Source organism: Neocloeon triangulifer, unplaced genomic scaffold (assembly GCF_031216515.1).
Source record: "Neocloeon triangulifer isolate White Clay Creek 2 clone unplaced genomic scaffold, ASM3121651v1 ptg000014l, whole genome shotgun sequence".
NCBI lineage: Eukaryota > Metazoa > Arthropoda > Insecta > Ephemeroptera > Baetidae > Neocloeon > Neocloeon triangulifer.
The window spans coordinates 698,943-722,188 of record NW_026775556.1 but is presented as its reverse complement, the minus strand read 5'-3'; the positions used below and the strand labels follow the sequence as shown (position 1 = coordinate 722,188).

The 23,246-nt window shown below is 40.0% G+C and overlaps 3 protein-coding genes across 3 annotated transcripts; 2 read left to right on the top strand and 1 right to left on the bottom strand.

Moving 5' to 3' along the window:
- Positions 1-640: 640 nt before the first annotated feature.
- On the top strand, positions 641-7,195 carry LOC132199383 (phosphate-regulating neutral endopeptidase PHEX-like). The gene is made up of 21 exons (XM_059624042.1): positions 641-826; positions 1,718-1,841; positions 1,904-1,993; positions 2,043-2,090; positions 2,474-2,548; positions 2,605-2,664; positions 2,711-2,830; positions 3,204-3,491; positions 3,770-3,866; positions 4,053-4,263; positions 4,323-4,469; positions 4,528-4,620; positions 5,257-5,393; positions 5,452-5,638; positions 5,697-5,864; positions 5,922-6,034; positions 6,085-6,149; positions 6,199-6,464; positions 6,524-6,697; positions 6,760-6,836; positions 6,903-7,195. The coding sequence occupies exons 1-21, from the start codon at positions 653-655 to the stop codon at positions 7,000-7,002; spliced, it is 2,814 nt and encodes a 937-aa protein (XP_059480025.1). The 5' UTR covers positions 641-652; the 3' UTR covers positions 7,003-7,195.
- LOC132199382 (mucin-2-like) lies at positions 7,050-20,072 on the bottom strand. The gene is made up of 8 exons (XM_059624040.1): positions 20,034-20,072; positions 18,360-18,768; positions 12,962-13,112; positions 8,776-12,889; positions 8,504-8,725; positions 8,083-8,296; positions 7,761-8,026; positions 7,050-7,676 (listed from the first exon to the last, which is right to left on the bottom strand). Exons 3-8 carry the CDS (start codon positions 13,096-13,098, stop codon positions 7,377-7,379), a joined length of 5,253 nt encoding a protein of 1,750 aa, XP_059480023.1. The 5' UTR covers positions 13,099-13,112; positions 18,360-18,768; positions 20,034-20,072; the 3' UTR covers positions 7,050-7,376.
- Positions 18,632-22,678, top strand: LOC132199384 (GTP-binding protein 10 homolog). Its single transcript, XM_059624043.1, has 5 exons — positions 18,632-18,757; positions 20,122-20,297; positions 20,370-20,726; positions 21,239-21,523; positions 21,997-22,678. Exons 3-5 carry the CDS (start codon positions 20,394-20,396, stop codon positions 22,507-22,509), a joined length of 1,131 nt encoding a protein of 376 aa, XP_059480026.1. The 5' UTR covers positions 18,632-18,757; positions 20,122-20,297; positions 20,370-20,393; the 3' UTR covers positions 22,510-22,678.
- Positions 22,679-23,246: the final 568 nt, after the last annotated feature.

Below are 23,246 nucleotides of genomic sequence, written 5' to 3'. Positions count from 1 at the left end.
TTAAATGTACCAAGTATAAATGTATTAAGTATAAATAAAAATAATTAACAAAATTTCAAAAAGACTTGTTAATTTTAAATACTAAAATAATAATTTATTGATTTATTCTGATAATTTATTTTAAATTTAAATTACAAATTTTGTAAAATCAAGTACTGCATTATTTTATTTGAGCAATAAATACAAGAAGGATTTAATTTACCTTTTTATGACTTTTTATTATAACAATTTGTTTTCAGACGAAAAATAATTTACAGAAATTAAGTAAATTCAAGAACATCAAGGCCGTATAAGAAATCGAGGCTTCTTGCTCTTGAAATTCATCTACGGAATTCTTTTTCAAATCTTATTTTTACTCAATAAAATTCTACACAACATTTTGTTCACTTTATAAAAACAAATTTTATTTGCAAAAAATTGTTTACGTTTGTCTTCGATTTTCAAGGAAAACCAATAAAAAAACCGCTTTCCCGCAATTAAAACAATCCTTCTTCGTACTTCCACAATTTTTTTTGTTCGTTTGGCGATAACAAAGTGGCGAGAAGGAAATAATGAACTTTCCTGTTGTGCGGCGGTGCGGTGTTTGTGGTTTTTCCAGCAGGCAGCTGCGCTTTTACCCTCCAAACTTGAGAGTGCAGTACTGGCGCCGACGATGCCGAGATCGGGCGGCTACAGGTTGACGCAGGTGGGCCCTGGCGAAGGGTACCCCACGCCCCCCAAGGACCATTCGTACGCGGCGTGTCTCGCCTCGATGCTCGTCTTCCTCGCCATCTGCGTCATCATCCTCATCGCCACGCACCCTTGGATGGCAAAACCTCCACATAAGGTCAGTAAATTTTGATCAAAACATTTGATATTTAATGACGAACACATTTTTTGAGATATGACAAAGAATTTAATTTTAGTTAAATTATATTTAAAAGTGTTCTTATTGTAAATAATTGTTGTAGCTGGCAGGGATATTAAGAAGACGCCAATTTTTCTTTATTTTATTTTAACAACAGCAATTTATTAATTAAATAAAATTGAATGTTTAATTTTTTTTGTATTGCAAATTTGTATTGTAAGTAAGATAAATACAAATTCAGGTCTGAATCAAATTTAACTGACAATGAAACAGCAGTAAAATGTTTTCTTTCTACATCATCTTTATATATTCAAAAATAAATATTGAGAAATTTAGAATGTAATAATTTTTTACACATTTTAATTTTATTTTTTTAATATAAATTATTATTTTATAGGAAAAACGAATACGGAGTTCCCTCAATAAAAAAACAACCTATAACGTGATTTCTTTTCCTCTCCGTTTTTCTGGCACTGATTGTGATAAAAACAGTGGCCATTTTATTTTTAGATTTTACCTCCACTATTTTCTAAATAGAAATGAAGATTCGGGCTTTTCCTCGTTGCAAAAAATTGTTTTTATTCAAAAAACAAACGGCTCTACCAGTTTCGGTCACGGTCTGCGACCCTATTTCATGTATTCTTGTATTAGTCAGCGAGCAGCGCGTTTGCTCATGAAATAGGGTCGCAGACCGTGACCGAAACTGGTAGAGCCGTTTGTTTTTTGAATAAAAACAATTTTTTGCAACGAGGAAAAGCCCGAATCTTCATTTCCATGATCATCTCCTCGAGTGTCAACTTCTTCAAACAAATTTTCTAAATATCTTATAAAAAAAGATTAAAATTATATTTTTTTTTATTGATTTTGTAGAGTGGTTCGGACGACTTGAGCACGGGAGCCTTTGGCGGCGGAAAATACAGTTCGATGGCAACAACCTCCACTTTTAAACCAACAACACATGATGACTCTGAGGACTACAAAGATGTCGCAACTGGTTAAGCTAAATTTCATTGAAAAATTCTCCAATGTATTTTGAATCTATAATTGTGCCATCAGAGGTGCGTTCCAACAACCAGTCTAGTAACGCCGCATCAACAGAGGAGGCAACTCAGACGACCTCACCGTTGCCGAAAATTGACGACGAAGGTTGGAGAATAAAAAAATAAATTCAAAAATAACTTTGATATAATTTTAGATCTGCCAAGCTCTCGTGATTTGAAAGATTCCTCTGAAGAAAAGCAAGGTCAGTGAAATATTTTTATTTATTTATTTTTTTTTTTTTTTGTATTACCTAACTTAAAATTGTAAATTGCATTTTTATTTTAAATATTTCTAAAATAATATGAACCAGGAACCTTACATATTTCTTTTTTAAACTTGGTGGTTAAATTAAAACGAGATTACGATATCCTGCTTTTTTAAGCATTTCAAAATCCCTGCAGGAAAATCCCAATTTAAACTTAAACCTCACGAATCAGAAATTTTTTACCAGAAAAAATTGAGGGAATGCCGGAATTTTGATGTCAGGTGCTGTGATTTACAATAATAAAAAGAATTAGCCAAAACATTTATTTGAAAATTAGGCGATTCATACTATTAAAAATATGTATATTATTTTATTTCAAGCCTCTAGCAGCCCAACAAGCACAGAAGCTTTGTCCTCGGAATCTTCATCTGTAATCACCTCTTCTGAAGCGACAGGCAAAAATTTCTTAAATTAATTGATTTTAGTTGAAAATTTTAAATTAATTGTGCAGAATTAACTACAGTAGAGAAATCAAAGTCGGAAGCGGCAGAAACGACAACTTCTGAAAATGGTGAAATTTGAAATTGTTTCTAACGAGACATAAAAATTATATCTAGATTTGACGTCGACTTCTAACGTGACCGAATCTGGGGCGGAAACTTCGGCGACCGCAACTTCCGTTTCGGAGCGTCAAGGCAGATCGGCCTCTCAGCCTCCGTCGACCGCCTCAACAGAAGGTGAAGCTTTGCCGGAACTTTTATCCAACTAATCTCGATTTAATAATGTAAATATTTTGTACAAAGAGAAGATAAAATAAAAATTAACTATGCTGTACATAAAATAAATAAATACTACTTGAACCTTGCAAACCCAAAGAGCCTGAAATAAAACCATTTAACTACAAAATTTTATTTCAAGTGAAAAGAAATAAATTTTTGAAATACGCACTAATAATTGAAAAAGGGAAATTTGGAGTGAAATAAATTACTCATTTTTCCATTCCTGACAAAGATAATGAAACTTGTATTGTAAAATATGTGAGCTTCAATTCTCGATTAATTCAAAAAGTGCAAGACTTGGAATTTTAACAAAGATTTTGTGGGGAAACAGAGGCGCGGTGTTCAAGTCAGCAGTGCAGCGCGATCGCGAGTCGGCAGCTGAGTTTGCTGAACGTCGACGCGAAACCGTGCGACAACTTTTACGAGTACGCGTGCGGCGCCCTCCGCAGGACGAGGGACCTGGCAGAGGCTGACCCTGACGCCAGGGTGGACGAGCACATTCGCCTCGCCATGCTGGGCAACGAGTCCAAGTCGATCATGCCCAGATTCTTCCAATCTTTCTACGTCGACTGCCTCCGCTACGAGACCAAATTCAACCACACGCAAAGACTCCAAAAAGGTTCAGAAGTTTTCCAATTAAATAATTAATTCTTTTTATTTTTTTAATGAAACTGGATTGCATTATTTTCTTTTTAAATGTGAATTAAAAAAAAAACTAAATCATTTTTTACAGAAAATTCCAAAGGTCAAATTGTAGCAAAAAATTTGTTTTATTTAAAGAAATATTTATAAAAGAAACAAATTTTTAATTATTATTATAGTTTGAAATGATGTCAGAATTTGCTATTAATTTTTCTTTCAAAATTGATCTTTATTTTTAAAAATTTCATCGCTCAGCAAAGGAGATTCTGAAAAGCGTGGGCTCTTTTCAAGACCAGAGGGCAGAGAGTGACGCTTTGACTGATTTGATTGCAAAAATTTTCCACCTTAACAGGTACTAATTTGAAATCCACTCAATCTTCATAGGAATTTAACATTTCAAATAATAATTAAAATAAAAACTTTTAGGAAAAAATGTAACATTGAATTCATAGAATGATTGAATTTGACGTGCCATTTTTTTCCGAAATGGAACAAATTAGTAATGGCAAATTTCAATTATTAATTCAATTAAATTTAGTGCTCCCTTGTTTGACATTCTCCTGGACGTGTCCGAGGCGGGCAGAGATGACCCTTTTTCAATAAAAATCGTGCCTGCGATGCCGCAAAACACTTTCCTCCACACCAGTTTAGACCAAAACGCGAAAAAGTGCTTTTTGCAAACGCGCCCCGCCCAAGGAATTAACGTCAACTTGGAGGACCTTTACTACTCCCATTACGTTCCATGCAAGGTATAAGCTTAAAAAAGTATCAGTTAGTTTCTTCATGTAAAATAAAATTTGTTTAAAAGGACAATGAGATGGAATACTTCAAGAGTTTGGAAAAGACGGTTGCCGAGTTTGAGGCTTTCAACGAGTTCCCCGAGCAAAAAGCGGTCCTTTTGCAGGGCACCATGTTCGCCGCCGAGGAACTCATCCGCTCCAAACTGATTTCCCAGGTATTTGAATTTATAAAAAAGTGAATTTCTGTAACTTTATTGAATTCAATAAAAAAAGGCGTCCCTCTCTGAAGCGGACGTCCGAGTCAGCATGCTAACCAAGGGCTACGAAAAGCACACTGTGTCAGAACTGCAGGAACTTTATTCTTTGGTAAAAATACAAAATATTCTTCAATTTTTCTGATTTCTGCCTATTTCAAATGATTATAAAACTCAGTAAAAATTGAAAATTCTAATAGAAAATTAAAAATTTTTTGTTATGCTTCTTCAAGTAACCAATAATTTTATAAAAGCATCGTTTTATTTTAAGTTGAAATTCTCAATTTCATCACAAATTAGTTAATTGCATACTTATTGTTGTTCTTTTTTTCTAGAGACGAGATTATTTATTTTTTGAACTTAAAATGTCAATAATGAAAAGTTTAAGGCTATCAACCATCAAATAATTTTAAATTACATTTTCTAGCAACAAAGCAATTTACGGAAAATTATAATCTGATAACTAGAATTAATAATTATAAATATTCAAACCAAAAATTCCATAAAACATGACTTCAAAACCGGTTAAAATCTAGCGAAAAGTTAAAAGTAAAAGAAAGCCTCATTTTAAATTTTTAAAAGTATCTTAATTTTGTTGATTTAGATCCTCAAATTGTTTGTACTTGATACTTAATTAGGAAAATCTGAAAAAAGATTTTATTTCAGTAATAGTTGAAAAAGGAGTTAAATCTAACTCCCATCCCAATTTGCTTTTTTTTTTTAACTAAATCTTGAAATTTTAATTAAGCTGAACTGGGAAGATTTGTTGCGGAAAGTGGTGAAGGCGAATTCATCGATGATCAACGGTAAAACGGTGGTGCAGGTCTACATGAAGGGCTACTTTGACGCCCTTTTTGAGCAGTTCGATACGTACAGCGGCGAACAGTAAATAAACAATGAATTAATTCCTATATAATTTATGTAAATCTTTTACGATTTGAAGCTCTCTTTACAACGCGATCCTGGCGATGTACGCACACGTGCTGTACGTGGACTTTGTCCTGGAAAAGGGGACGTGCGATCGTTCGAAAATGTGTCTCGACATGTCCAAGCGGCTGATGGCAGATACTGCTTCTTCACTCTATCTGTCCGCCTTCGACGAAAAGAAGTACGAATTCCTCACCGAAAAGGTCAGGCAACCTGTCGAGCGTCGCTGTCCAGCGGGTTGCCTAACTTGTCGTTTTTCAGGCCACGGAGATTTTCGAAAAGGAAGTGATGCTCCTGACCAAACGAATTCGCGAGTCGCCTCTCATCAAGGACCAAACGGAAAAGGACAACCTGGTGGAAAAACTGCAGAACATGAAGCTCGAGGTGGGAGGCGCCAAAAAGCCCACGCCCGAAATCTACATCACCGAAGTATATTTCAATAAGGAATTATTTTTAATTTCTTTAATTTTCTTCGTATTGAATAAGGGTGATTTTGCTGAAGACTTTTTACAAAAGGCGATTCGCCTCCTCAGACGTCGCCGCCAACGAATGTATAGCGATTTCAGACTCGGAAGAAAACCGTCCGGAAACAGCCAAATGTATTTTATTTTTTAAATTTCATAAAAAATATTGATTTAAAAAATTTTAGTTGGAGCCACTTTTCCCTGGCCACTTTGACCAAGCCCATCGTCGAGTACGGACTCAATGCGATTGGTTTGAGAGAAATAATTATTTTAACAAAATTCTATATATTTTCATTAAGTAATTCCGTTCGGAGTTTTGACGAGCAAGTACTTTCTGAACGCGCCCGAGTACATCAACATGGGCACGCTGGGGTCGATGATGGCCCACGAAATAATCCACCACTTTGATCCAACCGGGATAAATTACGATGCGATCGGGAAAAGGACGACGGCCATCACAACGCTGAATGAGTACATTTTCCAAGACCTGACCACCCAACTCGAGCAGCAGTTTTCATTCCAGAAGTCGTTCTTCCTCGAAAATGGCGGAGTCGCTGATTTTACAGTGAGGACAAAATAATCTTGCAAATAACGTGCAATTTTATTGAAATTTTACTCTCCCAGGTCAAGTCGGAGTTGTCGATGAACGAGCGCTTTGCAGACGTGGGCGCCATGGACTTGGCCTTTGAGGTTTACAACGAGTGGCGCGTCGAGGCCCAAGGCAAAAACAAAAGCGACCTCAACTTGCCCTACATTAACTACGACCACGCCAAGAGCTTCTTCATAGCTCACGCTCAGGTTCAAAATTTTACTCTCCGAAAAATTAAATATCAGAAAACATGTGCAATTTTTAATTTTAGATGTTTTGCACCAGGAAGGAGTTTTTGGATCACAGGGTGGAGCTGTACGAAGCAGAACACTTGCCACCGCAACTTCGGTATTGCTATAATTTTTTTTTTTTTTTTAATTTTAATTGTTTTAAAATGGAACTTTTCTTTTGCAGGGTTGACATGATTATGAAAAACTCAAAGTACTTCATGAAGACTTTCGCCTGTCCAACAAAACAGAACAAAATTATTCCCAGTCTTGATGCCATGCTGTGATTTCAGCCGAAGTATTAATAATGCTTATATTAAACTTGGTTCCTTTTCCATTGTTAAAAAAAGATTTTAATTCAAATTGTTTTATTATTTAAAAATCATAACATTCACATAGACAACATAATTTGCTCATAAATAACACACTGCCTAGCACAATTAATAAATTACTAATATTTACACACCCTAAAAATTAGAAGTATTTCTTAAGAAACAACATGTCAACCAAGCAATCGGCATAAATGAATCATTTGGTCAAGATACAGCAACAATTTTTGCCGGCCACTTTTTGTCTCGTCGTCAAGTGAGCGGCAAAAATCTCAATATATAGGCGGGGGCACTAACAATTAAGCAATCAAGTCTTTACAAATGAATGAAAGTCAGGGTTCGTCGCGGGGATTGAACCTGCCGATGTGCAGAATCATGCCGGTCGGGTTGTGTCTGATGAAGTAGAGGAAGGGTCGATCGATCTTAAGTCTTGAGTTCTCGGACGCGGGCAGCCTGGCCTGGCGCGGCCGCAGGGGCAGCGGCACCTTCAGCAAACTGCCGGTTCGCCAGTCATAATCGTCCTCGTAATCCTCGCCGCCGCGACTTCCCAGCCGCCCAGTCCTTTTTGAAGAAGGGTACGTCTCCACGTGACCCTCGGCGTCCGGCGTTGAGCACAACGAGAAAACGTTCATCTGCAAATCACAAATTTAAAATAAAATTCAATTTTTCCACTGATACAAACACACGCTGACGAATTCTTTTTTCCATCAAATTACCTGACTTATGTCACTCAGGTAGAGCTCCTGGATGCCATTGACGCCTCTCAGGTCGGCCTTCCCCTCAACAAACACGTCTTTCAGGCCCATCCTGCTCAGTGGGACGGTCAAGTTGAGGACTGAGCGGTGCTCGAATCTGGGCACTTGCACGTCAATGGCGTGTTCCGATCGCTGCAGATTCCTCAGCAGCCCAGACCAGGCGCGTCTGGAGATCAGTCTGGCCTCCAGCCGCGCCAACAGGGGCACGCCGGCAAAACTGTTGGTTCCTGAGGATTTTTGTACATTAATTGCGAATTTGAATATTTAATGAAACAAAATGTACCTGGCTTGCCGGGCATGACGAAAACGGTGCTGGTGAGGGCGCCTGTTGGAGAGTTCGAGTGCGGAATTTCTACGGCGGTTGCGTCTAGTCCGACATCATAGCCAATCATGAACTCGCCGCTCCACACAGCCGCGGGCAACACGTGTTCATTCTTTTCTCCGTGGAAGGTCATTTCGCCGTCTCTTCCAGCCGATGTCGAAAGAGTACAATCCATCTGCAATTCATATATTAAAAATATTTAATATTTTAGAAATTATGGCTATAATTAATATATTTACTGTGATGCTTAAAATATTAAGATATAAAATCATTTTTTTTTTTTATAAAAATTTAAATAAAAAACATTTTCAGGGTGTATTGTTGTCTGCAATGATTTCATTTTAATTTAAATTCTTGCAGGCTTCATTTGATAAAAACTAACCTGGAAAACGTTGGCGCTGAGTGCGGCAAAAGGCGGGTTGAGGCGCAAAACGGCAGCGTCTCCCAAGAAGAGAGGCACTTTGTTCGAGGTCTGCGTTTTCACCAGTTCATTCGTGCGCACCCTGACTACTTTGGCAATGTCCTCGAAGTCTACTTGTTGCATCAGGCCGTCGTAAAACGCACTGGCGCGCGCCTTATAGAAGTCCAAAGGTTCTTTGCTTCCCTGCAATTTCCAAAGTGATATTATTTCATTTAAATTTTTAAAACTGGTACCTTTTGGCTGTAGAGCTCTCTGACGATGGCGGCAGAGTGGAGGTCAGGACTCATGATGACCGAGTCGGTGATGTTCCTCATGACAAGGTGGGGGTTGAAGGTGATCATGTCGTCGAAGGGGAGGAAGTCGTTGATTTGTGCAGAGGTCTGGCCTCGGGCGCCGATGAAGACCATGGCGATGAGGGAGGTGGCGCCGAAGGGTGAGATGGCGATGCTGCGTCTTTTGTCCAGGTCAGAGGTCGTGTGTTTGTAGAGGCGGATTCCGATATCATTGCTCAGGTCAATGAAGCGGCGCACGTCCTCGTCCAGCGTGACGGTGGTCGCCTCCAGGCCCAGGTTATTGATTGACGCCGCCTTCAGCTCAACCGGTGGCGCCGAGTCTGCGTAGGGTTTGGGTCGGGGCCGCATGGATGGGGTGGAGGGGCGGATTTTGTCGCTGGAGGCGATCAGCTCCATGCCGTCGTCGTTCGACTTGGTCAGGGTGGTCGGTTCTTTGTCAGTCGGTTTCTTGGTAGGAGCAACAGTGGTCGTCGTTGCTTGTTTCACGGGTGGTTTTTTGTTGCTCGAGGCGTTCTTTTCCGCCGTCCAAATGACCTCAGGAGGCTCCTGCCAGCTAACTTCCAGGTCGGTAATGTTTTCAGTGACAAGTGTCTGTTTTTCAGTCGTGGTCACAGGAATCGTCTGGTTTTTCGTAGGTTTAGTCAGGGTGGTTTGTATTTTGTTTGGGAAGGTGGTGTTCTTTGCGGGCTGAGGGGAGGTGTTTTTCACAGTGGTGGACGCTGGAATGAAAGTGGTGTAAATTTCCTCTCTGACCGCCTCCTCGGAGCTGTCGCCCAAATTGAGAATGCCCGCCGTGTCCAGAATCTGATCCAAAACCTCTTTAATCTTTTCCCTGTCAAGCTTGTTGACGACAGGCTGCATGCTACTCGCGCCAGGGCCCTTGCTAGTGTCCAGTTTAATTGTGGACGCATGCTTTATTGTCGTGGGACTCACCACGTACTCGGTGGTCGACACCAATTCCATCTCCTCTGTGCTCGAATCATCCGCATTCGCCGGCGGGTTAGTGGTTTTAGTAACTGGACTAGTAGAGGAGGCTAGTTTGGTAGTTTGCGTGTTTGACTGACTTGACCCAAAACCAGAAGAAGGACTAACTGTTACCTTGCCAACAGTGGAGGATGCTGGCGGTGCCTGGGTGGCCTTCAACTGCGGCTGGACTTTTGCAGAGGTGGTAATTATTTTGGTTGTAGAAGACGCTGGACTTGTAACTTTTAGGGAGGTTGTAGTAGTAATAGGGGCTCTAGTTGTGGGAATTTTGGTGGTAGGAGTTTCAGTTCTGGGACTTTCATATAAAGGAGTATTGGTTGGGGGAGTTTTATTTGTGTTAATGAACAATTTTTGAGTGGTTGTTGTTTCAGGCGCCACTGTTGAGGTGCTCTGCGTGGTTGTAGGTTTCACAGTAGTTTTTACTGGTAGTGAAGTTGTAATTTTGACATCTTCCTCTTCTTCACTGGACTGTGAAGTAGAAACATCATCGAAGATTTGAGACAGGAAAGGAACTTCATCGTCGGTTTCAATCCTTTCTGTACTTTCAAAATTTTCTTCTTCCTCATCGGACTCTTGTTCTGAAAAATCATTTTCGATTCCGTCAAAATTGCTTTCGGTGGCGTCTGCCTCGATTCCTGATACTTCCGAGGTCAGTTCAAAATCAGACGATTTAGAGGTAATGTCCTCCATGACCAAGTTATCGGCTACTGGGGGCTCATTAACAGTGGTCATCTGAGTTTCAAAAATCACAGATTCTGTGAACGCTTCTGTTGTGCTAGTTGTTGGTTGCGAAGTGGTTGTGGAGGGTTTCATTGTAGTATAAACTTGGCTTGTCACTTTAGGAGGAACAGTAGTTTTACCAGTTTGAACAGGGCCAGCTGACGAACCAAATGCAACAGTCGTAGATGAGAAAGAGGAGACAATTGGCCTTTTATCCGTTTGTTGTAAGAGAGTGGGTTTTTTATCAGTGAGAGACTGAGTTATCTGATCCATTTGAATTTTCAAGTCATCGAAAGGAGGAAGTGTTATTTTAGGAATATTTACAGGTTTTTGCGTGAAAACCTGCTTTGTTGGTGTGGTAGAGACAGTAGTGACTATTGGCGAAGAAGTGGTTTTTTCAGTTAATTTTTCTGGCACATTTGGTGTTGACGTAGCTGGGCGTCGAGTAGTCTCAGTTGGAAGGGCAATAAAATCTGCATAATCAGATTCAGGTTGGGCATCAAAAACAGGGGCAGGAACAACTTCAGTGGTCACTTTAACTGGTGTTTTCGTCGTGGGAATTGTGATTTTAGATGTTGAAGTTGTCTGAACTGTGACCTTGCTAGGCGCAGAAGTGGTGGGAATTGTGATTTTAGAGGGTGAAGTTGTCTGAACTGTGACCTTGCTAGGCGCAGAAGTGGTGGGAGCAGTAATAGGAACATTGGTGTTCTGCTTCAGTTGCACCGGAGCAGCTGATGTTAGAACCGAGTCACTGGCCACCATATTGGGGAACATGACGTTGGAGACGTTCACTTTAACAGGAGCCTGGGTCGTAGTTTTCGGAGCCTCGGTAGGGGTGATATGAGTGGTGAGATAAAAGCCAGAAATGCTTTGCGAATTGGGCAGAGCAGTTGAGGGCGCCTTCGTTGATGAGGGTTCGGTGATATTGAAAGATTCAATCGTGGTTGCAGAAGTTACTGGTTTGGCAGGACTGGAAGTTGTTGATGATGCTTGAGTTCTCAGAGATTCGGTTGTGCTGCTTATTTTCTGCATCAAAGCAGCAGTTGTTGGCTTTGTAGCAGATTCGGTAGTCTTGATCGCAACTCGAGTTTGAGTTTCTACTTTCACCATCGTAGGCAGAGGTTTTGATGTGGTTTTCTGCGGCGTCTCGAGTTCAACTGTGGTTGCCTTTTGAGTGGTTGATGGTGGAATTCTTTGAGTGGTAGACACTGGCTTTGGGCTTGTAGAACTGGCAACAATGATCGATGGTTGGGCCGTCTGAGTGGTGGAAATTGGTTTGGGTCTAGTTGAACTGGCAAATGTGGTTGGAGGTGGGATTTTCTGAGTGGTGGATATTGGCTTGGGGCTTGTGGAACTTGTAACTGTAGATGGGCTTGTTGAACTGGCAGCTGAGGTTGTGCTGGTTCGCTCTTCAACTTGGACAGGCTTTGAGGTTGCATCTTGCTCAGTGTGTTTGATCTTTTCGTACATATCCTCCACAAGCAAATCAGCAATGATTGTCGACGGAATTGTGATTGCTGGTTGGTCAACATCAGGTTTGACTTGGAAGACAGGAATGAAGGATGCTTCTTCTGGAGGAATGCGAGTGGTTGTCTTCAAAATTGGAGCCACTGATGGAGGTTCCGTCGACTTTTGAGGCATTTCTGTTGAGACTTTGACGAGATTTTCAGGCAAAGTTGAGGAAATTTCAATGGTAGCGCTAACGGGCGCCAAAGTTGGAGTGGAGCTGGGTGCAATTTCCGCAACTTGTTCAATCTCCTCCTCGGTCGGCTTTGAGGTTGTGAAGACTGGAGGAACAAAAGTGCTGACCTTTTCGGGGGTGTCCTTCAAAAGGTGCAGGGTTGAGCCGGGAATATTTTGAGTGGCGTGCAGAGGAGTGTTAGGAATGTTGGGCCTGTTGATTCCCCAGTGGGGCACGTGACTGCTCTCCTCAATGGTGATTCTATTCTGGACGTCAGCCAGCACATCCTGAACTTTCTTGATCACCTTGTCGACACCAGGCGGTGACCAGTCAGGGTTTCTTTCCAATGGCCTAGGCAGCAGGAAAAACGAGGTAGGACGTTCCTCGAGGGGCTCAACATCCTGAGGATCCATGCCCGGCAGGTCAGAGCCAATCTCAACACTCTCCCCGGCGATCAGACCCTGGATTTCGTCCATAGTCATCATTCTCTTGACCAGGTCGCCGGCGTCGTTGAACGTATAAAACTCGTATCTGTCCGGGGACATGAGACTAGGAGGGCTGGACAGGTGCGAAGCGCTTGCAGGCTTGTCTACGGGACGTCCGGTTGGGTCAGCATACGTTTGCGATCCGTTCCCAAGATCCATTATCACGGATACGGAAGTGACCACGCTGCGAACAAAGAATAAAAAAAAAACATACAAATTGTACACTAAAAATTTATTTAATCCTGCAAATTAGTACCTTGATCCCAAAACTTTTCTCGTGTCATCTCCGTCTAATTCTTGTTCCATCAAGGACGCGGCGGGAAATGCAATCACATTGTGGAGGAGTGAGCTGCAGAGGAGCAGGGCTGCAGCTGCCCTTTTTGCAGCTTGCATCGTGACTTTCCACTCTGCAAAAAGATTCAAATTATTGAAAATGAGCTACGGTCCAGAATTCAAGATTAGTTTGACCCTCTTTTTCAGGAGAGGCACACACATACTTTAAAGGGAAAAAATGTCGCTCTTTTATGTTTGGTCGGATGACACACCATTGCCGTAAAGATGGAAATTTGGTGCCTCCGATAACGGTACAATTTTTTGTGGAAGCATTTAACTGCAAATTAATTTCTGAAGGAAAGTAAAACTAACAAGACGTCGAATGTTCATGTGTGGCGACGAGCACGCCTTTCGTTCCACGAAATCAACTACACGCTCGCTTGCGCTGAAATAGCGGATTTTTAGATGGCAGCGGCTTCTGTTAATTATTATATCACGGCAATCTGACAACTGGAAGTGAAACAGTAAAAATCGAAAACGAATCACTCTCTTGAGCTTTAAAGCAAAGAGGCGCGTTTCATTAAAAATGAATTTTTCTGCTTAAAAGTTAAAAGCGTTATTTGTTGAAAAATATTGTATCATGTGAATAATATTCGCACATGGAAATCGCTTCTCATCATTTTGGTTTTAACGACGTGTGAAATCCTGGTGGGCTTGGCGACGTTTAATAATTTTCCTGCCAATCTCTTTGTCTTTCGGGCCAGTTATGTTTGCGCAATGACACACAGAAAACGAACTTGAAGCTCTAATTGCCAAGGCAAATCCCGCCGTTATTCAAATATTCTCTCACTGGGCATTCAACTGAAATAACGCAATTATTTACCTATTGTGCGCGAAACCGCGGTCCAATTTCGTGGAAATGCGCCGTTATGAAATTTTGGCAGAATAAGTGCATTTCGTGCTGCATCAGCCCGCATGTATTTCAATAAGGTTCATTAACTTTTTATATTCCTCAAGAAAAATGAGACTTAACTGTTCACGTGAATCGTCTTTGTTATACTCGCAAGTGAGGAAATGCTCGCGCACGTGAAAAAAAACTAAATCGGCTGATACAATTTTTTACTAAAAATAGTGTTACATGTGAACACGATTAAGGTCATTACGATTTTATAATTTAATAGCACCAACAATAACACACGTTTTTTTTGTTCGAAGTTAACTGTAAAATTTCGAGATGGATCGGGCGGTGCGTAATAACTTTCGATTCGCCAATTACGGAAATCCTCTTGCTTATTCCACTTTTGAGAATGGGCACAATACCGACCGATACATGCATGACATCATCACACACCGAGATTCATTGTGAAAGTAGTGACTGGCCAAATTGGGCCTATTCAACCCAATGATCGGTGGCTGCTCTGAATTACTGGCAAATTATTTCAAGCAAAAAGTCGGGACCCCTTCGAATTATTCTCATTGAAAGTCGACGTCATTATCACAGTTTAATTTCACAAAAAAAAAAGGAATTTCTTGTTTATGAGATACAAATAAATTAATTTAAAAACTAGTTGTTTGCATATTACAATCCGCTAAATAAAATATAAGCATTGCCGAGGCAATAAGTGCACGCGCCTGATGGATCGAGAGAATTAAACGCGGCGAGAGATACCGTAATATTCGTTCGTTTTCTGCGGAGAGCACATTGTTTTCGCGATGAAACTTGCTGGGGTCAGGGGCACGTCGCGCGCGATCGCCATCAATCAAGCGACTCGTGAGCTCACTGAACTAAATTTCCTGCATCGCCACACTTTGTGAATCCATTTTTACCAAAATACAGAGACTAGAGCCAAAAAGTTCCCATCGGTGTGAGCAGAAAATATTGCCACACATTTTCGGTCCATAATCTTTTGTTCCCATAAGATAACCCCGTTTTGTATTCCCTGCGATTCGTCAAGGAAATTAAAGTATATTCTTCAATCATCAGCTCAAAAGTGGGTGATTTTTCTGTCCATATATTATCATATTTTGTAATTTTTACTTGGTTTTTCACATATATTGAGAATTGATAGATTTTTATTTAATTATTTGAAGGGGAAAATTTAATTTTTGGACAAAATGGCTTCACCTGAAAATTTAAAGACTATGATGAGCCTTGCTTGAATTTAATCTTTAATTGATAAAAATAGTAAAATAGTAAATAGATTCTTCTGAAATGCCATTTTTTTTAACAAAACCTTTCTATTTTATAATTTCTTTCCTATTATAAAAATCTCAAATGAAAATAATGAAAAATAGGAACCACCTGAATAAAAATAAAATAATTGGTTTGACCTTACATTCAGATTGAACGCATTTTAATTAAAAGTTTCCCGTTGTTCAACTTTTGAGATTGATATAAATTGTAAAATTTGAGCGGTTAACCGCGACTTTTTGCTTCAGTTCTGTCGGCGGAACAAAGAGACTTGTCACTCAAATTGGTTCAGAAACACAGATTTTGCGAAACCAGTTTGATTGATGAGCGACAATTAGACAGACTAGTTCGGGTTATGATAATTCTTCTCAGCCCGGATTCGTCTGCGGCCGCCGGCAAAAAGTCTAATCGAATTACTTTTGATTTGAGCTGCCTTTGTTTGCAGTGAAGTGAGCCTATGCTAAGTGAGCAGGAGCACACTTTGCCGTTATTCTCGTAATATATGTGCCAACGAACGAGTCATTGCCATCTCTCAAGACACACATCTCACTCGGTGTTTACCGCGCCGTGTTTTACACTTTTACAACAATCCATTCTCTAATGTCTGAATTTACAATTCGCTGCTAATTTGATCGCCACCCCATTCAATTTATAATGAAAATGATATAAAAAATAATTTTTTTTTTTTTATTCTTTTGACGATCAAATTTGAAATTAAAACGGTAATTTGATAAATTTGGGAAAATCACTTTTTACAAACCGAGAATTTTTATAATGTATAATATAAATTTTATAATTTTTTGACAGATTTTGTTCGGTGGCGAGGAGACGAAATTGATTCGCGCAGTGCGGCTGCCGGCGTGCGCGCGCGACTATAGAATTATTAGATAACCCGTTACATCTCGGCGCGAGACTGAAAGAGAGATGAGAGAGCGGTGACCAGAAAGAAGCAAGAAAAGTATAGAAAACTGGCCCCGTCGCGGGACAACAAACCACACCGCGCTGGCTTACGCAATTCTCTCGCACTTTCAAAAATTCATGTACGTCGTAAATTAATAAAAATCGACCGACCGCGAGAGAATTCTTATAGAAAAGTTAGCTCCGAGAGTAGGAGAAACGAAATGATCCGTTAGCAGGGCGCACAAAAAGTTAAATTCCAGGGTATAAATTACGCGCTGATTAGAGCAGCCTGCCGATAAATAACAGCTGCGGCCGATCTCGCGTAAACAGACACGCCACCGTTTCTGAGATCATTTTATTTTTTGCTCCGTCTCGTATAAACGAAACGCGCTAGATTCCACTTGCAGCTCAAGATTCAAACGATTTTCCTGCAGCTTCAAAAACAAAATTGTTGGAAATTTATAACCGATACCCTCAATCAGTTTGCATATTTCAAGTGGAGAATTTTAATAACGAGAAACAAAAATGATGGAAAATGGCCAAATTTCAATGTTCAAGTGCCAAAAAATAAATATACTAAAATGGAAAATGAAGTCCATTATTTGTATTTATTTAATATTACATTTGCCAAAAATTGAAATATTTATTTATTAATTTTAGATGTTGATGTTTGGACGTTTAAAAGCTAAAAATTTTCCCTCTTAATTTTTTTTTGTTATTCCACCTTTTCCTGTTTTCTTCTTCTCAATTTTTACTAAAAAGATTGGTTTTTATCTTATAAAATAATGAGGCACATTAAAATATTCAAATAATTGTCCAAGAGTGAAACGAGCCATTCAAATGAATATAGTTGATAATCGCACTAGAACGAGAGTTGAATAAATTACGGGCGCAGCCTTGAACCACTGGGGACGGACGCACGCCTTTGATTGTACTTAAAACGATTAGATCACATAGATGTTTTTTTCGCACTTCACTTTTTGTAGGTCGGCGCAAAACCAATAAAATACAGTTTTTGTGGAGCAGCCAGACTTACATCCGAAAATTCTCTCACTCGTCTCACTCTCGGGGTCAAACGATTTTCACACCTTTTAAATGTGGAGCGCCCAAACCGCGCCGAGCATTAAAACAAACAAAGCCAAAAATTCTAACTCGCGAAATCCCACGCAACACTTTTCGACTTCCGCTCGAATTGTGTCTTATTCGAAAAAAAATGTGACATTTCTTTGCGTCTCATCAAGTCAAGTGAAAATGCAAGTCGGCGACAAAGGAAATCAATGAATCGCGAAGAGCAGCTGTTGGAAGCAAAAAGATTTTAAGGCGCCGCCGAATGGTACATTGACCGCAGAGCTCGCGGCTAATTTCTCAGAGCGAACCGGCAGCGGCGGCGGCAATTAGTCGCGCCGCCGTGAAATTCGCGAGCAACAATTCACACAACAATTGTTGCAGATAATTAATAATAATAAAACGCGATTGACACTCACAAAAGCTGAAATTACACACTCCTAATTAATTGCTTTATCTTTTTATACATTTAATTTTTGCAAGTAAAAAGTCTTGCGAACAAATTGATTGCAAGGCAGGTGTTTGAATTTTATTTCTTTCTTTCTTTCTTTTCCATTCAAGCGAATATTTTCACAGGCCGAATAAATCTCACGCGGCTGTTATTTTTTGCCCTTCGGGAATTCGAGTTTTTTCGTCTCATTCCAATCAAGTGCGCAATTAGTTGTGTGTGGTGCAGCTGTTTGATTTCAGTTACATAATAAGTGAGAATGTGGAGAGAATAAAATTGAGAAACACACTTTTGGGTTTGTGAGGCGCGGGCACTCACAAAAAATGCAGGTCTTTTCACACGAGGCGTTAACGTGAGACGCGTTGCGACTCTCGCGACAACAATTTTTATACTTCCCAGAAGCAAGTTCGAGTTCACGGCAAAGTGTGCGGGTGTTAATTGCCCTCTTACAAAAAGACCTTAATTCGTCCTGTTTGCAAAACCTTTTAGCCTATTTTTGTTGATTAATCAAATTTCGGTGCAGAATTTGATGGAAAAAACAAAACATTTTAATATAAAAATTTAGAAACCAAAATAATTATTAACAATAAAATGTATTTATTATATAAATTAAGGCCATAAAACTAAAGGAAATGCCAAGTTTTTAAAAAAAAAATCATTGCATAATTAGCGACTTCATTGTTAGGGGGAAATTAATATTGTTTTGAGCCAAGTAATTGATTTTATGAAAACAAATTCATGGTGGAATTAAAATGATTGAAATTGAAGTGCACTCACGTGTGTGTTTGTGGCGAGTTTCGAGATGTGTTGCGTTCGTCCGTCTGTCGAGTGCAGTGGCCCTGGCAGGTACGACGAGCTCTCAGGTCTGCAGGCGGCGAGCCAATGAGCGTCAGGTCATGTTGCACATGCCCGCATCTCCTCTCCTGCCGCCGCCGCCGCCGCCTCGGAGGAGGAAGAGCCTTCCTTCTTCATTAGGCGTGGATCTGTAGCGGTGGTTGTGCCTACCTGAGCCGCGCGTCACTCCTAACGGGATTCATTCAGTCCACCTGAGAGACTACCTGAGAGCAGCGCACTGACCACTCCGCCGGCCGAATCGCTCTTTTTCGTTCTTCGTTCCCACGCCGAACTTTCCGTCTTTGCGGAAATAGCCAGAAATTAGTTCCACGGTTGACGAAGTACATATTTTCTGCCAAAAATCAGGATAAAAATAATAATTGAAATCATAGTTGTCAAGCAACAAACATAAATACTATACTTTTTTTTTGCGTCGAAAAAAGGTTTTTTGTCTCTCGCACAATTTCAAGTAACCCTTGAGACAACTCTTTATTAAATTTTTTGTTAAAATTTAAAAAGAAAAAAAGGAAATTTATTTACGATATAAATAAAAATATATGGAATATTGTATAGTTCATTGAGAATTTATTTAAGTTAATATTTTAAAATTTATTTTGCCGTACCTCAAAACCGCTTCAAAAATTATTCTGCATTGTGTAAAGTTAGCTAGAAATTTTTTAAATAAGAAATTTATCAAAAATTGCTCAATATATTTAAGAGATTTCCAATTTATGATTTTTCGATGTTTTTTAACGGAACAAAAACTTTTTAAAGTGACCTTAGGATATTTTAAAATTGCAAATAACACTGAAATTTTTTAAATGACTCAATTTTGATGAAAAATTATCAAGCATCTTGGTACGCAAATTCACGAATTCTCCAATTTGTTTAAATTTCTATCATTAATTTTCTTTAAATTTTGCACATAATATCAAATCAAGAAATAAAGTTATACACAAGCTTTAAAAAACGTCTTCACGAGAGACTATTACTGTAAAAAATAAATTTCATACTTTCGACAATAATCAGAATATTGTCATGGGAAGTCCGATTGATTTGAGATTTTCACTTCCTTTAATCTACGGAAGATTTCAAATTTATTGCAGCTTTGATTCAGTATCATTATATTTAATTCTAAAAAGTGAAAAATTGCTTCATTTAGCCACTGCAATTTATTTCAGAAGCGGTTTTTAATTTTGAACGTCTGTTTAAAAATGGAAAGAACTTTCAAGGTTTAATTTCTAAAACAAATTCGCCATAAATTTCTCTTTGGCGCTTTCATAGAAAAAATTCAGTTTTTCTTATTTCAATTAAAAAAAATTCTAAAGTTTTCCTTTCATTATTTTAACTATCTTTTGTAAACAATTATTTTTTGTAGAATTTTAAATTCCTAGATGCATCATAGACTTCATAATTATTTTTCTTCATCCTCTAATCAAATGATTTTATTTTATGCTTCCCTCGTCATGCACATTTATGTATGTAGATAATTTTAATTAGATACGATACATAATGTTTTTTATGAATTGGTTGGAAACAATTGCGGAATATTGATTATGAATCTTTTTTGAAATCTCTAATTAAATAATTATTGATCATTTCTTTGGCAATACTTACATTCGCTTGGTGTCTTTGTTCTTGTCTTACTTGAGCTGCGAACATTGTTTACAATCAATTTCCATGCATGCTTTTATTGTTGGCGCAGACGCCGCCAGGGGTCAGCGGCGTCGCGTTTCGTACTCGTGAGAAGGGGGCGTGTCAACAAAACAAACCAGCGTGTATTTTGTCTCCTCAAAATCGTCTCGTCCAAACCAACAAGGTCCGAACTTTGCTTGGAGCCGAAGAATGGCCTCGAAGGGCGAACGTACGGTGATGGCGCAGGTTGGTACCTATCCTTGACTGACCACGGACACTGCTCCCTTGTGTACACCCCTTTTTTCCTCTCGAAAGCAGGACTGAACTTGAACTCGAATCGAGATGCGTTTTTCGGCTGTGCTAAACAAGAAGATTCGCCGCTTCATGGTCGGCAAGTTCATCGACTCGGCCAAGGTGCGCGTGCGAGGTGGCAACGGCGCCGACGGCCTCGCCAAACTCGGCGGCGTCGGCGGCTCCGGCGGCGACGTCGTGCTTCAGGCCGACGCCGAGGAATCGCTCGACGCCTTCTACAAGCGGTGGCGCCGCGTCCCGGTCGTCGCTGCCGAAAACGGACAGCCCAGCGCACGCAAACGCATCTTCGGACACTGCGGCGCCGCCAGCGTCCTGTCGGTGCCCATCGGCGTCGCCGCCTACCGCATCAACGATAAAGGAGGCGTAAGTTAAAAATTCTTAAAGTGATTGTGAATCAACCCAAATTTCTAAAACCTTTTGCGGTCACCAATCGGTTCCTTGTGATCTGACCTTTCCAAAGATGTGCCCCTCAAAATTTTTGGAATTTTTTCAAACACAGTTGTGGGGGGAAGTTCTCGGACAAATTGGGACAAATAAATTCAATCGTTTGTTTGAATAAAAGTTTTTAATTTAATATCGTAATGAAAACTCCCAAATTAACAAATAATAAGATTACTTAATTTTTTACCAACCATTTGGAGATCTTTTCCTTGCATTACCAATAAAAACTTGGATTTCAATAACTAATTTTTGCAAAAGTTGATTTTTTTATTTTTCGGCACATTTTCCGGCAAACAGCCATCTACTGCCGATCATCAGGTCTTTAAAGGTTTTCTAAAGTCATTCTTATTTTTCATATTAACAGAAAGGTTCACTTATGTGACTGAAATTTAACCAAAATTAAATTATGGTAAAAAATGTCTCATTTTTTGCAGGGTTTGATGGTGGGGGAGCTGAACGAGATCGGCGAGCGGCTGGTGGTGGCCAAGGGTGGTGCGGGCGGCGGCCCTGACAATGACTTCAAAGGTGAAAAGGGCGAGGCCACGTTTTTGCAGCTCGACCTGAAGCTGATTGCGGACTGCGGCCTCGTCGGCTTTCCCAACGCCGGCAAGTCGACCCTGCTGAGGGCCGTGTCCAGAGCCAAGCCCAAGGTCGCCGCCTACCCTTTCACCACAGTGAGACCTGAAGTCGGCTTCATCGAGTACCCCGACAAGACAAAAGTATGTTTTAAGTTGTAAAAAAAAATCCATAAACTTGACAATTTGGTACAGATATTTGAAGGGTAAAGAGGGTAAAGAGGAAAGAAAATCAATTTAAATTGTCTGAACAACAATAAAAGTAGTATCAATTTTTAAGATTCTCATAATACAATTTTATTTCTTTGTAAATAAGTTAATTAACAGTTGTTTTCTTAAACTATTGTTACAGTCAATTTAATAAAAAATTGCTAAGAGTCTATTATAATTCTCAAATTTTTTTAGGAAGACTAATTTTTTATTCCTGTAATGAAAAGAGAATTTCCTCTTTCCATTTGTGAATGGCAAATTCCATACTGAATCACAGCCACTTTAATAATGGCATATTAATCCATTTCAATTCTAACCTTCCTAATCTTGAATATGATTTCATCAGTTGATAAAAAAACATGGATAGATTATTTATTCAGAGTATTTATTTTTGAACCATTTGTCAGGTGTCGATGGCCGACTTGCCAGGATTGCTGGAGGGGGCGCACTTGAACCGGGGCATGGGCCACAGTTTCCTGCGCCACATCGAGCGGACCAAGCTGCTGGTGGTCGTGGTGGACGCCGAGGGCTTCCGCCTCAGTCCGATGCACCCTGAGCGCACCTGTCTGCAGACGGTGCTGCTCCTCGCCAGGGAGCTCGAGCTTTACGAGCCGACCCTGCTGGCCAAACCAGCCCTTCTCGTCATCAACAAGCTCGACCGGCCGGGCGCCCTTGAGGTCTTGGAGAATGTCCGTCAGCAGGTTGACCTTCAGGTCGCCGACCCAGAGGCCCTCCTCAGGGACGTCCCTGAGGAAATGAGGCCTAGCCAGCCTCTCATTTTCCGCCACGTGATAGGCCTGAGCGCCCACCAAGGCCCGGAGGCCGTCGGCCACCTCAAACAGCTCATTAAGGAAACCCTGGGCGAGCAGATCGCCCAACCTGACGAGGACGACTACCTGATTTCGGAGAAAAATAATTGATTCGATCATAGTTCAGTCCTGTTTAGAGATTGTGATTTGTTTTTATTGCAAAAAAGAGACTTTGGAAATTGTTTGTGTAGGTGGAGGCCGTGGAGGAGGACATCCGCAGGTGCCACCACCGCATCGAGACCATCGAACGCAACCTCAGGTCCAGACACCTTGAGATGGACAAAAGGTGCTTTTAATTATATTACTCGAAACTAGGTCCCTGCACATATTCGAATGAAAACTGAAATAAAATTTTTCTAATCATTTAAATTGATTTGTCGTCAGGGAGGAGTTGGAGAAGGAGCTGCAGAACGTCAAAGGTCTGCTGGGACAGCAGGAGGAGGACCTGAAGCGGCTGCGGAAGGAGAACAGCAAGACCTTCCTTGTTGCTTTTGCCCTCATGTTCTTGGCCTTCCTTGTCTTTGGCCTCTACAAAATGTTCTTCGATCAGCAGTGAGCCTAGTTTGGTGCTCCGTTGATTTCAAATTTGAAAACTGACATTCCAAAGACTCTGAGCTTTTTAATTTTGCAAATAAATATTATAGGAAAAAACATTGTTTTAAGCAAAGTTAGATAATCCTCTCATACAAGAAATGAATGTTGCTGGAGAGCAAAGTAGCATTTTGATGTTTAAATGAGAGATTTGACTAACAAACAAAGATTAACATCGCATGCAATGATTTGTTATTTTTATACAAAATATGCTTTGCTTTATTTAGTGCAATGATCATAACAAATTTAACTAAAAA

Coding starts and splice junctions, on each gene's coding strand:
- LOC132199383 (XM_059624042.1), top strand. CDS start 653: ATGCCGAGATCGGGCGGCTACAGGTTGACGCAGGTGGGCCCTGGCGAA. Junction 5,639..5,696: donor ACGAATTCCTCACCGAAAAG/GTCAGGCAACCT, acceptor GTCGTTTTTCAG/GCCACGGAGATTTTCGAAAA. Junction 6,837..6,902: donor CACTTGCCACCGCAACTTCG/GTATTGCTATAA, acceptor TTTCTTTTGCAG/GGTTGACATGATTATGAAAA.
- LOC132199382 (XM_059624040.1), bottom strand. CDS start 13,098: ATGCAAGCTGCAAAAAGGGCAGCTGCAGCCCTGCTCCTCTGCAGCTCA. Junction 12,890..12,961: donor AGAAAAGTTTTGGGATCAAG/GTACTAATTTGC, acceptor CTTTGTTCGCAG/CGTGGTCACTTCCGTATCCG. Junction 8,297..8,503: donor TCAGCGCCAACGTTTTCCAG/GTTAGTTTTTAT, acceptor TATGAATTGCAG/ATGGATTGTACTCTTTCGAC.
- LOC132199384 (XM_059624043.1), top strand. CDS start 20,394: ATGCGTTTTTCGGCTGTGCTAAACAAGAAGATTCGCCGCTTCATGGTC. Junction 20,727..21,238: donor GCATCAACGATAAAGGAGGC/GTAAGTTAAAAA, acceptor CATTTTTTGCAG/GGTTTGATGGTGGGGGAGCT. Junction 21,524..21,996: donor AGTACCCCGACAAGACAAAA/GTATGTTTTAAG, acceptor ACCATTTGTCAG/GTGTCGATGGCCGACTTGCC.